General features: G+C 42.0%; 1 protein-coding gene across 2 annotated transcripts in view; it reads left to right on the forward strand.

Annotated features, from left to right (window-relative positions):
* The first annotated feature begins 1660 nt into the window (after positions 1–1660).
* The window catches only part of LSR (lipolysis stimulated lipoprotein receptor), a 121524-nt gene continuing 106805 nt past the window's right edge, over positions 1661–16379 (forward strand). For both annotated transcript variants that reach the window (XM_033963576.1, XM_033963577.1), the window contains exon 1: positions 1661–1890. In XM_033963576.1, coding sequence (XP_033819467.1) covers positions 1803–1890 — 88 coding nt within the window. In that variant the 5' untranslated portion in view covers positions 1661–1802. The remainder of the gene's footprint in view (positions 1891–16379) is intronic.

Here is a 16379-nt window from a genome sequence, read left to right on the forward strand (position 1 = left end):
TCCAGTAGGAATTTGACCAATCCTTTCTTGAACCCCAGTACCGTACTCTGCCCTATTACGTCCTCTGGAAGCGCATTCCAGGTGTCCACCACACGTTGGGTAAAGAAGAACTTCCTAGCATTTGTTTTGAATCTGTCTCCTATCAACTTTTCCGAATGCCCTCTTGTTCTTTTATTATTAGAAAGTTTGAAGAATCTTTCCCTCTTTACTCTCTCTATGCCCTTCATGATCCTATAGGTCTCTATCATATCTCCTCTAAGTCTCCTCTTCTCCAGGGAAAAGAGACCCAGCTTCTCCAATCTCTCAGAATATGACAGGTTTTCCATACCTTTTATCAGACGTGTCGCTCTCCTCTGAATCCTCTCGACTAACGCCATATCCTTCTTAAGGTACGGCGACCAATATTGGACGCAGTACTCCAAATACGGGCGCACCATCGCTCGATACAACGGCTGGATAACTTCTTTCGTTCTGGCTGTAATACCCTTTTTGATTATACCAAGCATTCTATTCGCTCTCTTAGCGGCCGCTGCACACTGTGCCGACGGCTTCATTGTCATGTCCACCATTACCCCCAAGTCCCTTTCCTGTGTACTCTTATTCAATAACATCCCTCCCATTGTATAGTTGTACCTCGAGTTTCTGCTCCCCACATGTAATACTTTACATTTCTTTACATTCTGTAATACAACTTATATGTACAATTTGTTTAAAAATATGGAAAACCCTTCTTCCAGAAGGTGCAGAGTCATCACAACCTAGAATTTCCTCAGAAGAGGCTGTACAAAGAACTACAGATGACAATGGAATTCTGTTTGAAAGAAAAACTTACATCCTACAAAATAATAACAATAGCTGCCGGCATTTAAGAATTATTCATTCTGACCTGACACCTGCCTCATACCTTCCGGTTGGAATCTTGTAACATGTCTCATGATGACGTCACATTCTCAGTAGAAAGTGAACATTTCTTCAGGTATCTGTAATGCGTTTCCTTCCTCCACCCCCTCTTGCTTGTTACCAAGGTGAGCAAGGTCCTGCCTCTTGTGGAAACTCCCTAGTTCCTGAGGAAAATTTCATTAAAGCTGGAGGGGAGAACCTGAATTCCAAATGCAGATGCAGGTCACACGAAGAGACTTTTGGACCAGCTCAGCCACTTTAATCAGTCAAATGAGATATGATGACTCGGGAAGCGAAGTCTCAATTCCAACAGTAAAAGAATTTGAGGCCTCAGAGAGGAATTGCCCCTCTCGTTTCTCACCCCCCTAAAATCCTGAAGTTTCAAGTCTCCTGTACCTGGGCGAGATTATTGAGAAGGGGGGAAAGAGCATCATTTATAAAGCCAGGGCCTGGCTTTTTCCTCTTGAGATTTCGTTTTGTTTTTTTTTAGCTAAGAATAATCCGACTCGGCTGCTTCGGGACAGTAAAAACTCCTTTAGTTGAAGCGAGTCGCACGTCTGCTTCTTTGGGTGATAGTAGGTGCAGTAGGTGGTACGTGCCGCGTTCTCTGTACGGTCCCTGGAAGTTTGCTCGGCGCGTGCAGCAGTTACGTTTGTCTCGCGCGTCTTCTGGCGGTTTTCTTTTTCTTTCACTATTCTTTACTCGCGCGGGACCGATTGGATTGTTGGGGGAAAAAAAAACCCCCAACAACTTGTACATACCGAGCGGGCATAATGGCCGTGGCACAGTAGCTGCCCCCGAAGTTAAACTTTTCAAGTGGTACTTACCGGGACTGCGCATTCTTGTGTACTGGACTGAGAGTCGCCTATCACCGAGAAGCCGACCAGAAGCAGCGCGGGGGAATGGGCTTCCCCCGTCACACCGCCCCTCTTCTCTGGTGGTCGGTAGGGAGGCGGGTAGTGCTGTTGTATCTCTGCCTCCTCTTGCCAGGTAAGGGGGTCATAGGGGGGGGGGGGGGGGTCTGAGCCTGTGTGTGTTTGACTGCGGGGCCTTTGAGTGCTACCGTGAGGTGGGGGTGGTGAAGGCATAACTATGACCTTTCCCTCTCCTACCATCTCTGGAGATCTGAGGGGAGGGAATAGCATCTGAAAACGTTCATAAAGGGACATTTAATGAAAAGGCATGAGGTAGGGAGGAGGTGCTTCTCTCCCTTCCTTCTGCCCTGATGTGCCACCCATTCCAGTAACTGCTCTGGCTTGTTTACTTCTGTGTGTCTCTCTCGCCCACCTGGAATAGTGCTGCACAGATAGATATAAGAACATAAGCAATGTCTCTGCTGGGTCAGACCTGAAAAGTCCATCGTGCCCAGCAGTCCGCTCACGCGGCGGCCCAACAGGTCCAGGACCTGAGCAGTAATCCTCCATCTATACCCCTCTATCCCCTTTTCCAGCAGGAAATTGTCCAATCCTTTCTTGAACCCCAGTACCGTACTCTGCCCTATTACGCCCTCTGGAAGCGGATTCCAGGTGTCCACCACACGTTGATATATCTGCATTGAACAAGAGGTGGGCCATGAAGAAAAAACGTGTCAGAAAAGTTCAGTGTTAATGAGTTTAGGTAGCAAAAGCCTGATTAGTAAGAGCTTCAAATACTGCTGCTGATATCGCAACAGAATAACCCCAGAAGGCTATGACTTTTTTTTTTTTTTTTTAATTAAATGTGGGTTTAATCCTTTGGCAGTGGGCATAGTATATTATTGTTCACTGAAATCCAGTGTTGGGATACCAACCTCTGCTTTTTTTCGGGGAGTAATTTGAGCTCGGGCAAAATGGATAGACTTTGGATTTTATTTGGGACCTAGCACGTGAATCGTAGTTAGAGGACAGAAATCGCTTTGTCGCACAGTACAAATCACAATGCAAATATTGACGAGTTCCATATAATTTTTATGTTAAGGATTAACTCGTACTCGGCATACCCCGGCATTTCCTCAGCCAAACAATGTATCTGGAGACATTAATCTTAAAAAAATTTGATCTGATTTGATCTTAGAACTTAGGAGTATCAGCAGCAACGTTGATTATACAAAGGTAGCTCATTCGGAGTGGTTTAGGAAGAGTTGATATTAATAATAATAATAACTTTATTTTTCTATACCGCCATAATCTTGCGACTTCTAGGCGGCTCACAAAGAAGAAGAGCTGTACAATCAGCGAATTACAGTAGATGAATGCAAGGTGGTTGAAAGGAAAACTATACATAGGTTGAATTATAAGAAATTAACTATTTTACATTTTACATTGAAAATAATCGGACACCAGTGAGTATCTGGATACAATTATGAAGAGGGAATTTTAGCAGACAGGGAATATGGATACCTAGTGTGAGGAAGAAATTTAGGGTAAGGTATGGAAGTTATGTTTGCGGGAGAGTGTCTGGCTAGGACAAGAATTTCTTAAACAAAGTGGTCTTTAATTCTTTCCGGAAGATGCTGTAGGTCAGCCTAGCGGTATCGATGAAATAGCCTAGCCGATTGCTGTCTACCAGCTTGGAACTTGAAAGTTCTGTCCAGGAAGGTTCGATATGTGCAGCCAGCGATTTTCGGGTATGCAAACAGGTTGTGTTTTCTGGTAGATCTAATGGGGGGAGTAGAATTCGAAGTGAGGTAGAAGGTAGTTGGGGGCCATTCCCCAGATTAGTTTATAGCAAAAGCAGGAGAATTTGAATAGAATTCTTTCTTCGATTGGTAACCAGTGCAACCGTTTGTAGAAGGGACTAACCTGATCACTTTTCTTTAGTCTGAATATTAAGCGGACGGCCGTGTTTTGAACTATTCGCAGTTTTCTTATGGTTTTTTTAGGTATCCCCAAGTAGATGATGTTACAGTAGTCCAGGGTGGATAGAATCAGTGACTGTACCAATAATCTGAAAGCTAGAGGGTCAAAATATTTTTTGGGGGTTTTCAGTTTCCAAAGAGTGGAGAAGCATTTTTTTGTCACCGAGTTTGTGTGATCGGTCATGGTTAGTTGGTTATCTAGAGTGACTCCTAGTATTCTTATAGTTTTTAATATTGGGTGGTCATGGCCGTTTATTTGTATTGTAGTTGTAGTGATTTTTTCTTTTGGGCTAGCCAGGAAAATTTTTGTTTTTTCTGAGTTTAATTTCAATTTAAAGTTTGTAGTCCATTGTTCAATTTCCATCATAATGAAGGAGATGTGTTTGGATGTGGCATTCGTCATATTTGTTATTGGAATTAATATAGAGATGTCATCTGCGTAAATGTAATATATTAGGTTTAACTTTTGCAGTAGGTGACCTAGGGAGGAGATATCCCCCTAGGTCCCACCTTGAACAAGGTGGGAGATAGTGGGGAGCCTTGAGGGACTCCCGAGGGGCTTTTCCAGGATTCCGAGTAATTCCCATCATTGACCACTTGATATGATGGTTTAGTTAAGAAGCCTTGAAACCAGGTCCACACACTTCTCGATATTCCCATTGCATCTAGGCATGTGAGCATTATTTCGTGGTCCACTAGGTCAAAAGCGCAACTAAAGTCTAATTGTAAGATCAGGGCGCTGGTGCCATGACTGAAGATATTGTATAAGTGATTAAGGAGAGAGCCAAGGACTGTCTCGGTGCTGAATCCTTTTCTAAAACCTGATTGGTGGTCATTTAAGAGATTGAATTTTTCTAAGTGATTTACAAGTTCCAGGTTGACCTACCCTTCCAACATTTTGGTGAAGAAGGGGGTGCTCGCAATGGGTCTGTAGTTGGACGTCAAAGTGAGTGAGGTCTTCTGGTCTTTGGGGATGGGTGTGATTAGAATGTGACCCATATTTTCCTGGTAAATTCCAGTTGTAAGAGTGGATGTTGCCCAGTTAAATAGATCCCTTTTGAATTCGGGAACTGCAACTTGCATGATCTGAGATGGGCATTCGTCTAGAAGACAGTTTGATTTGGCGTATTTATTGAATAATGTGAGGAAGTTAGACCAAACAGGGTGTTCGAATTGATTCCAGTACATATTGACATTGGGCTCTCTTTCCTGTGGAGTGAACTGGAAAACGAAGTTGGGTGAAGGTGAAGGTATTGAGGCTCTTAAATCAATGATTTTTTTGCTAAAGTGGTCAGCGAGGGTGTTGACCGTTGGTATCCGTTCATTATGATTTTTTAGGATCTGTGTAGTGTCTGTTAGTTTGTTCAATAGTTTGAACAGTTCTCTACTGTTGGTATTGACTGCTCCTATTTTTTGTGCATAGCATTTGCGACGTTTTTCTTTTATCAGGTTTTTGTAGTTTTTCATTTTATGTTTCAAATTGGTTTTGTCGTCCCCATTGGCAGTTTTTAGCCATAATCTTTTGAGTTGTCTGAGTTCTTTTTTGAGGGCTAGTAGTTCGGCATCATACCATTCTTTAGACTCCCTTGTATTCTTTTTGTATGTTTGGACAGGAGCTATTTGGTTTAGTATATCTTTGGTTAATTTTTCCCATCTGGAAGGGAAATCGTGTTCTTCCAGAATTCTGTTAGATTAGTGATTCTTTTGCAGGTGACAATGTTGTTCTGTTTGGCTTTGTTTTGTGTGTTTTGCAATAGAGTTTTTCTTTTGCCAAAGTAGTTCAAAATTGTGAATGTAGTGGTCTGACCATATGCATTTTTCCCAGTTTCCTATGAGTATTGAATCTTTGGATTAGTGAGGTCTTTGTGGGAAAAGGTGACGATGTCCAGTTGGTGTCCCTTTTCGTGTGTTACCTCTTTGTTTGGTATTCCCAGGGTAGCCCAGGGTAGTTAGGAATGTGTCGATTTCAATCACTTCCGGTTTTTCCACTTGTTCTAGGTGGACATTTATATCTCCTTTTATGGTGTTGGCCGAGAGGAATTTGAAGAATTCTTCTTTTGCACTGGTCCATTTTTTTTGGGGGGGGATGTAGAATAGTGTCGCAATTAGTGATTCTTCCAATTCGGTATTGGTGATCTTACAGGTAAGGGTAGAGAGGGGAAAAAAAACACGATAAAAATTGTAAAGCTCCTGGTTGAGGGAAAATAAATTGTTGGTGTAGATGCTGAAGTGGGATACTCATAAATCTGAATTTGAGCAGATGAATTCCGTGTTACCAACGTTTTCCAAATTGACTTTTCATAGTACAGTACTTGGCCCTGATGGTGTATATCAGGGGTGTCCAACCTGCAGCCCAGTAAAGTATTTTGTGCAGCCCCGGTCGAGGGCGATGCAGTGTTTTCCTCTGCTGCTCCCAGGTGTTTACCGTCTTGCCGGCTCCCTCCTCTGTCTTGCTGCAACATTTGCGCATTTGTGTGGCCCCAGAAACATTTTTTTCGGCCAATGCGGCCTAGGGAAGCCAAAAGGTTGGACACCCCTGGTGTATATGATAGTAATAGGTCGTCCAAAGAGTAGGCCTTGATAATCGCAAAAATTATGTGGGTGAAGTAAACTGGTAGTTAAGGGTCATGAATTTTATATTTCTGTGGGTTTAGTTAAGGCGATTAACATAAGCTATATGGAGGTACGTTTTCTGTCCCTAGTGGGCTCACAATCTAGGTCAGTGTTCAACCTTTTTACACCTATGGACCGGCGGAAATAAAAGAATTATTTTGTGAACCGGCAAACTACTAAAACTGAAATGAAAAAAACCCCCATCCCTGCCCCGTCCCCATGAGCTCGGTCCCCGAAAACCATCTGATCCCATCTGCACAAGCCTCAAATAGTTATGATTTTATATTGAACATATTTTATTAAAGTACACTTCTCCCTCCGTATCCACGGGGGTTAGGGGCAGAGCCGACCCACGAATATTAAAAAAACGCAAATAATAATCGGGCAGATTCTGCCCCTAGCCCCCGCTTCCCCCTGGCTATTTTAAGCCCTGTAAGCCCCCCCTTAAGCATTACCTGGTGGTCTAGTGGGTTTTCAGGGCATGAGCGATCTTCCCACGCTCCTGCCCCGTGATGATCACTCACAGGTAATGGCTGCCTTGAGCTACTGTAGTCTTTCCTTTTTACATGATTCATTGCAGCTTCACTGCTCTCTTCATTTTTATCTCTCCTATACCAGATCTAGCATCTTTGTCCTTCTCTCCTTATTTCTTTGCTTACCCCCTTCCCAGCATCAATCTCTCTCTACTTTCTCATTCCTCTGTCTCTCCCCTTTCCCTCATCTGATCTCTCCATTCCACCCTGACCTCTTCCCCTCCTCTAATCTCCCTGCCAGTTGCTTCCTTCCTTTTTCCTTCCTCCCCTGTCCAGCAGTACCCCTTCTCCCTTTCCTCCTCCCCTATCCAATAGTAACTCTCTTCACTTCCCTTCTTCCCCTGTCCAACAGTACCCTTTCTCCCTTCCCTCTCCAGCAGTACCTTTCCTCTCTCTAGCCTACTGGCAGCTCACTCTGTGCATTTAACTTCACCACACAGCTGCCACTAGCATTAGTTTAGCTGCGGTTTCATCAGGCAGCCCGCCTCGCATCATCGAAACGGGCTGGCCTAGCAAAGGCCCTGAGGCTACCTCATGAAACTGCGTCTAAACCAGGGGTCTCAAAGTCCCTCAAGAGGGCCGAAATCCAGTCTGGTTTTCAGGATTTCCCCAATGAATATGCATTGAAAGCAGTGCATGCACATAGATCTCATGCATATTCATTGGGGAATTCCTGAAAACGCAACTGGATTGCGGCCCTCAAGGAGGGACTTTGAGACCCCTGGTCTAAACTATTGCTAGTGGCAGCTGTGTTGCGAAGTTAAAAGCACACAGCTGCCGCTGCTGGTCTGGGAGTGCAGAGAGAAGACAAGAAAAGCAGGAGTCCCGGCATACGTGACAGTAGAAGCAAGATAGCTGCTGATGCAGGCGCTGGAGCCTCTCTTCCTGCCATGTACACAGTTTGCGATACACTGAAGGTAACTGCCTGGAGGGGACCCAAATCCTTAACTGACCAGCAGTAAATTTCTGCAGACTGATACTGGTCCGCAGAACGGCGGTCGAAGAACACTGATCTAAGTTATGTACCTGAAGCAATGGAGCGTGACTTGCTCAGAAGAAGCTACAGAGAGAATTGAACCAGTTCCCTAGGCTCAGTCTACTGTACTAACCATTAGGTTGCTCCTCCTCCTCATTTTGCTTTGTGACTTTCACTTTGAATAAATGTACTGGACAAAATATGCACAGGGCCCGTTTAATATATTTTCTGGCTATTGTAATCTCTCAATACCTGTTTGAAGTTTGAATTGCTTGGAAAGGCATAGGGTGATCCATGGAAGGTACAGGAGTTTACTATTTTGTTCCATAAATTATGGGCAAGACACACATCTGGTTGAGTAAACCTTTTGGTTTGACTTAAAATTGGATAATTGTATACTCAAATCCAGCTTGAATCTCTAAATGTACCCTCATCTCTTAAAATTTACACAGGGAGTGCCTTCAGAACCTTTGTGATAGTGTTACAAAGATACCATGCCTGATTTACAAGATAATGCAATTATCAAAATCCCTGGATAATAACTCAGAGAAGTTTATAAGATAGGCAGTAATTTAACCACTCTGAAAAGTAACTGGCTTGTTTCTCATATTTGTTCTAATTTTTAAATTGTTCACAAAGATTCGTGCTACTGTGTGTGGCTTTTGAAGTTATGAACCATACGATAAACAGCTTGCACTTTTCTTCTTCCTGAAGCACTAGGTAGGGTTGAGAACAATTAAAGAGAGAGGTTAATTTAGTTTGGATTGAATTTGCTAGGAGCCACCCCTCTCCTCTCCTCTTTGAAATGGCTGCTGTTAAATTCCAATTGCATGAAGCAGACATTGAACAAAGGAAACTGCACTATTTACCCATAAAGCAGACAGTAAAAGAAAAGGGGAAGAGCAGTAATGTATTTGAGTGAAAGAGCTCTGGAACTAAAGTTTGTAAAACAACTTCTGGCCAGATCTAATCAACATGAAACCATCATTATTTAAAAACTTAAGCCATGTAGAAGTGTGGCATAGTGGTTAGAGCTACAGCCTCAACACCTTGATGTTTTGGGTTCAAACCCTTAGAAACATAGAAACATAGAAAAATGATGGCAGAAAAGGGCCATAGCCCATCAAGTCTGCCCACTCTATTGACCCTCCCCCTTAACTGAGAGATCGCACTCTGATGACTCATCCCCTTAACTCTACCCTCTTAGAGATCCGACATGGGCATCCCATTTATTCTTAAAATCTGGCACGCTGTTGGCCTCGACCACCTGTAATGGAAGATCATTCCAATGATTAACCACTCTTTCGGTAAAGAAATACTTCCTGGTGTCGCCATGAAATTTTCCGCCTCTGATTTTCAGCGGATGCCCTCTTGTGGCCGAGGGCCCTTTAAGAAAGAAAATATCATCTTCCACCTCGAGACGACCAGTGATATACTTAAATGTCTCAATCATGTCTCCTCTCTCCCTGCGTTCTTCGAGAGAGTATAGCCGCAATTTGTTCAGCCTTTCCTAGTACGAGAGATCCTTGAGCCCTGAGACCATCCTGGTGGCCATTCGCTGAACCGACTCAACTCTCAGCACATCTTTACGGTAATGTGGCCTCCAGAATTGTACACAGTACTCCAGATGAGGCCTCACCATGGTTCTGCACAATGGCATTAGGACCTCGGGCTTTCGGCTAACAAAACTTATACGGATGCAACCTAGCATTTGTCTAGCCTTGGATGAAGCCTTCTCCACTTGATTGGCAGTTTTCATGTCTTCACTAATGATCACCCCTAAATCTCGTTCTGCTGCAGTTATATCCAAGGTCTCACCATTCAATGTGTACGTTCTGCACGGATTATTGTTGCCAAGGTGCATGACCTTGCATTTTTTATCGTTGAAGCTCAGCTGCCAGGTCAAGGACCATTGTTCCAATAAAAGCAGGTCCTGCGTCATACTGTCGGATAAGTCGCTGTTACTTACAATGTTACACAGTTTGGCGTCACCGGCAAACAATGTTATTTTACCTTGAAGCACCTGTGTCAGGTCTCCTATGAATATGTTGAAAAGGATCGGACCCAAGACCGAGCCCTGCGGCACTCCACTGGTCACCTCCGACGTTTTAGAGAGGGTACCGTTAACCACCACCCTCTGAAGTCTACCACTTAGAGGGTGGTGGTTAACGGTACCCTCTCTAAAACGTCGGAGGTGACCAGTGGAGTGCCGCAGGGCTCGGTCTTGGGCCCGATCCTTTTCAACATATTCATAGGAGACCTGACACAGGTGCTTCAAGGTAAAATAACATTGTTCGCCGATGACGCCAAACTGTGTAACATTGTAAGTAACAGCGGTTTATGCGCTGTTCCTTGTGACCCTGGGCAAATCGCTTAATCCTCCACTGCCCCAGGTATATTAGATGGATCGTGAGCCCACCAGGACAGATAGGGAAAATGCATAAAGTAATTTATGTAAACTGCTTTGAGTGTACAGTGTTCTCCCCAGAAATTTTTTCCAGCCGGGTGGCATGAAAAAGTAGCCAGATGGGGCGGGACAGGGAAATTTGGTGGTGGAGAAAATTAAGGACTCCTTTTACTAAGCTGCAATAGCGTTTTTAGCGCATGCAGAATTGCCACGCTAAATGGCTAGAACTCAATGTTGTTTTTAGTGTCTAGCATGTGCGGCAATTCTGCGCGAGCTAAGCGCGCGGTAAAACCGCTATCGCAGCTTAGTAAAAGGAGCCCTAAATGTGTACTATTTGTATTAGTTAATTATTATTAGTTATTTTCCAATGCTCAATATGGCAGCCTTTCTTAAGGTTTGACACTTGTTCCATAATATATATATTAAATTTAAGAAGTATCCAATTCTAGAAGTGAATAAATAGATATTTGCCCTCTTTCAAATGGTATAGAGCAGCGTCTCTCAAACTTTTTTAACTCCGGCACACTAAACGGAGCAAATGTTTTTTGTGGCATACTAAATGCAGCAAATGTTTTTCATGGCTGGAAAAAATTTCTGGGGAGAACACTGATGCCCTTAGTTTTCAAGGTCCAATCACGTCAAAGAATGATGCTTATCTGGGCAGTTGTATAATAAAAAGAATGGATAAGATAACATGAGAAGTGAAATTGTCATGAATCAGAAGGATACATACCCTGTAGGTCCTAAAAGCAGGCTTGTGGATTAGATATAAACTATGAAGGCAATGGTGTACCTAGCATATGTGACACCCGAGGCCTATCATTTTTGACACTCCCCCCCCATCTGTATGAAAAACATGATTTTTAGTAACAATCCACACATCACACAAGAGTGTACCTAGGAAAAGGCAGCATCTTGCATATTGCAGTGAGCAGTATATCAATACACCCATTGTAAAACTAAACAAGCCAAACTAGTACAGAATAGATCAATCCTGCACAGTCAATCCTAACTGGAAACCATGTCTTTCGAACACACCTTTGCCTAGTATGGAATATATAATCACAAACTAACCCCTCTCCCTTTTACAAATCTGTAATGTGGTTTTTAGCCATGGTGGTAACAGTTCAGACTCTCATAGAATTCTGAGCAATTACCACCATGGCCAGTGCTAAAAAAAACGCTCTACAGTTTTGTAAAAGGGGGGATAAAATAGAAAAATGTAGACAAAGGTTAAATTGAGCTACCAAGAAGCTGGACTCTGCATACAATGCAACACCACAGAAACAGCGACGCATCTTCCCTAAAGCAAAAAAATAAATAAATATAATTTTTTTCTACATTGTCTTCTCTGGTTTCTGCTTTCCTCATAGTCTTGACACTCTCTTCCTTTCATCCACTGTCTACCCTCTCTCTGCCCCTTGTATATGGCATCTTCTCTCCTTGTATTCCCCTTCCATCTCTCCCTTCACCCCTATTGTTCCGCCACTAATTTCTGTCAAGTGGGATGATCAGAGATACTCAGAAAAACACACAGACAATATAAAGCATAAACAATAACACTTTAATATATATATATATATATATAAGAATAAATTAGCATCACCGTATCTCACGTAAACCCTCCCTTCACCATTCGGAATCCCTCAATGGATAGGCGAGTAGGACACAGGAGTCTGCCCCTTTAGACCATGACGTCTTGGATAGCCGGCTAGGATTCTGGATTCTAGGAGCAGAATTCCGTCCTTATAAGCTGCTGAGTTAAACAGCTGGTCCTGCAGTAACAGCGTCCTTTGATTCAGGCACACCCCAGGTCGGTCCCTTTGAAGTTGTTTGGGCAACATTCAGGTCAAAGAGGTCAAAATGTCAGATAAACAGACTTGTGGATTCATATCGGTAGCATGCTGAATTTCAGTTACCCCCCTGGCCAGTTCCTTTGTTTGGATAACATTCAGGTCCCATCTGGCGTTAATGAGGTGTTGCAGGGACTAGTAAACGGCTGGTCTTGCTCTTTTGTTCTCTGTTTTGGTAACACCCAGGTCTGTCCTTACTGATGTTATTTGAGTGGTACGCAGGCAACTGAATTTAGGGAAAAGCTGTTGGGTTCTTAGTAAAGCATTTGATGTTGTCAAGGTAACACTAAGGTTCAGGAGTTCAAGTAAGCAGACTTGAGTAGACATATAATATTCTGAACAAAATTATCAGTAATATGCTGGGGTATAACATTCCACTCCTGGATACTCAAGTTTGCTTCTCCAAATTTAGAAGTCCTCCGAATTAAGGGAGAGAGTGTCCGACAATTAAGAAAGGTTAAAAGATAGTTAAACAAATTTATAGAGTACAAAATGAAGAAACTCCTTGTATGCCATATCACTGCAGTGGTAGTTTCAATATGATCTGCCACAGAATGCAAGTTATTATTTCAAAATTCAGTTGCTCACTGCAACACATTAACATTCTGTAAACATACTGAAAAGGGAGCTTGACTAGCAGGAATCACAAGTTCAACAGTACTAAAGACACATTGTTTCATTTCAAAATTTACACCATTTTCTATCTAAGGGTACAGAATGTGATGTGGTTTTTAAATCAATGCGATAAAGTTAATTCTTTGTGATATCATTAACGACATGTAACATTAACTGATCATATCGTAGCGTTAGTTCATAATTATGTACAGTATTTGTCACCCATTCACCTTCCCTTCTAAATACATCTGCTACTCTGGAGTCAAAATATGCTTCTTTGCCAGCCAGTATTTCAGAAACAATAGTATCTATTCTACCTTTAAGCAAAGGTAAAATGGGAAAATTAATTTTCCCTTCATAATTTATTTCCTTATGTGCTAAACCTGTTGTTCTTGCATTCCCTAATATTTCTTGCTAATTAGGCCTTTCACTTGAAAGTATCACGTATTGGGAATCATGAAAATTAATAATCTTATTAATATTATATTTGTGCTCTTACTCATGGCATACATTTAGGGTAGCTTCATATTCACCATCGATCACCGCAGTTATCTGGTATCCCGTTTTTCTTAGCATCTTTGGTTAGGGTCTGGCTATGCTCCGGTTTCAATAGGCTTGCTATGCCACTCACATGCCTTCACTCGTGTAATTTTCAGGCACCACCTCCAGAGACCAGCCCTAATGTGAAGTGGCAGGATATGGGCTCACTTCTATTCCCCAGTTGGTGCCACATAACAGCCTCATGGCACGGCACTGTATGTCTGGTTGCGTCTTCATCTTCTCGGTCTGGTGAAATTTTCTCTTAACCCAGCATGTTAACCAAATTATCAGAATGAGAGAGCAGAGCTGACCAATTTTATCACAAAAGGATGAAAGTCTATGTGTAATAACATTTCCCAGTACGTGATTTTTCAAGGAAAATATTTCCTCATGATTGTTTATCTTCAATGCTTTAATTACATTAAACCCCCCTAGTGGTAAAAGAGAGTATAAGAGAAAAAGGAGAAAAACCACTTTATGTACAGAAGGTGATAACATGTGACACAATACTTGTGTGTAAGGTAGTATTTGTGTGAGATAAGAGAAACAACACTAATGCACTTAAAGGTATTCTGTAGGACATTCAGAAAATACATCTTTTTATGTTCTGGACATAATTATTATGTCATTTAAGAGAGACCATACACACGTACAGAATGTGATAACATTTGACACAATGTGTAAGGTAGTATTTGTGTGAGATAAGAGAAACAACACTAATGTACTTAAAGGTATTCTGTAGGACATTCAGAAAATATACCTTTTTATGTTCTGGACATAACTATTATGTCATTTAAGAGAGACCATACACACGTACAGAATGTGATACCAAAATAACTTATGTCAGAGATGTGCACTGCACTGTTTATACCTGGTAAGTTAAATAAAGAGAGACCATTTTTTATTTTATTTAGCAAATATCAAATACCAATGAACACCATTTTACCAGGTATAAAGCTTTCTAATTATTTCTCTTCAGATATCCTTTTATAATATAACCCCTAACTAAATTATCATTGGGCTGTATAGAAACATAGAAAGATGACGGCAGAAAAGGGCCAAGGCCCATCAAGTCTGCCCACTCTATAGACCCTTTGCCCTTAAGATTAGCCAATGTTTTGCCCTGACCCACGTAGGGATCCCACATGGGCGTCCCATTTATTCCTAAAATCTGGCACGCTGCTGGCCTCGATTACCTTTGAGCCATAGCATAAAATCATTGTGAGCATGGTTTTCATAAGATGCTTTCTGGTATGTAGGGGAATCTTTTTTGGAAAGGGATATGGTACCATTTGGACTAATAGAAGGGGTGGAATAAACTCTGGAAATGGCCAATGTGCAATGTTGGGGTACCCCATAAGCTAAAACAGACAACACATAACAGAAACAGACAAACACAGAGCTCCGGCATGCTTTCTTCCATCAGTAATGATTCAGGGTTGAATTTAATCTGTAAATAAGCACACTATTAATCAAAAGAGTCACAAACAAATGTGGTATCCATTGGATTCCCACTATCAGGTCACATTGCTGGAAGCATTTTAAATGTGGCACAGTGAAATTGGTTCTCCGGACCATGTCTAGATAATAAGCTTCTAAAAGAAAGAGAGATAGAAATTTAAGTTAATTGCTCTATATAGTTTTACTGGTCTTCTTTTCTATTTTCTTCCATTTCAAAGTTCTGTCACACAATCATAAAAATTCAAGCAGGGACGCTTTAATCTATAAAACATATAAGAGAGGTTTACGTGCAGGTACAGTGGTTCACAATGTTAGTGTTTGAGGTAAAAGACACATTTGCAAAATTACTTGGAGTGCAACTTCCTTATACTATCTAACAAAACTTTATACATTATAAAGGTCACTTAGCAATATTTCTACTTTTTTATTGTCCAACCAACCCCATATGTTACCCCAGATGTGAAATATGTTGCCTCCAAAAATCCAAAAAGGCCCAAGTCTGTTTTTAACTTTGGGGAGAAGGGAAGTTTAGCTTTCTCTATCACCTCTCGGCATCTGTAAGTATTTTTTGTGGTAGTTTGGTATATGTATATTGCCTCCCTTGCCAAGTGGATGTAAATTGTTCTGGACATTGCTCCACTATAGGGATAGTAAAAATGCATTGGTTCATGTTTCCATCGGAAAGCTGTCATGTTAACCCTTTTTGGATATCTGGCAAGGAATCCCATAGATTAATCCCAAATTGGTAATTGTCCAATTTTAAAATTTGTAAAATTTTTTCTTCCTGCTTGTATAATTTTCCCCCCAATCCTGATATTTATATTCCTACACCCCAGCGTCCACTACAGCTTGTACCTGTTGCTCCCCAGGTTTCTACTAAATATTTATCTCTACCTGCGGACACTGTTCTAATTTGGTTCAAGCTAACTGAGGCTTGGTATTCACATCATTGATCCTCCCACCACTTCCACCCTTTTAAATCAGGATAAAGAGTGGAAGCAGTTTCCTCAGGAGGAGCAGTTGGCACTGGCACATCCTCACTCTTGCTTACTTGGGTTTGAGACATAGATTTCTTTCCTAATCCTCTACTTTTGTACATTTTCCATAAAGTCCCGGTATCTTTCCCATCTATTTCTTCCCTCTTTACCCCATCTTTTATTAATGCCAAAAACATATCCCTTCGGGATACTCGATTAGCCCTGTTTGAATTGGATTGTCCTTCCCTCTTTTTATCAAAAGTAGTTTGAGGTCCCCAGTCTCCCAGATCTCCTAACTGTCGGACCGCTTCCAAGACTTCCAAAATAGACCTTTCCTTAGCAAAGCAGCAGATGAATCCAGAGACAAGTGGGAATAGCTCACATCGACCAGCAGGTGGAGATAGAGAAACTGATTAACAGTTGGCTTTATAGCCTGGTATTCCTCCTGTCCATTCAGTTTGCTCTATCTCCCAGCAGGGGTTGGAGCTATTCCAATAGCTCCTGGATTCTAGCTATGGCTGGAATTTCGAATTCTCCTGTTGAGGTTTCTCTTCAGTGAACTCACAATTGATTCTATTTCTCCTGTTGAGATTTTTTCTCTTCAGTGAGACAGGGGTGTCCGGCTGTACGGTGCCGGCTTTAGAGGTTACACTTGGGCCCTCCCTTGT

The sequence above is a fragment of the Geotrypetes seraphini genome, chromosome 11 (assembly GCF_902459505.1).
Source record: "Geotrypetes seraphini chromosome 11, aGeoSer1.1, whole genome shotgun sequence".
Taxonomy (NCBI): domain Eukaryota; kingdom Metazoa; phylum Chordata; class Amphibia; order Gymnophiona; family Dermophiidae; genus Geotrypetes; species Geotrypetes seraphini.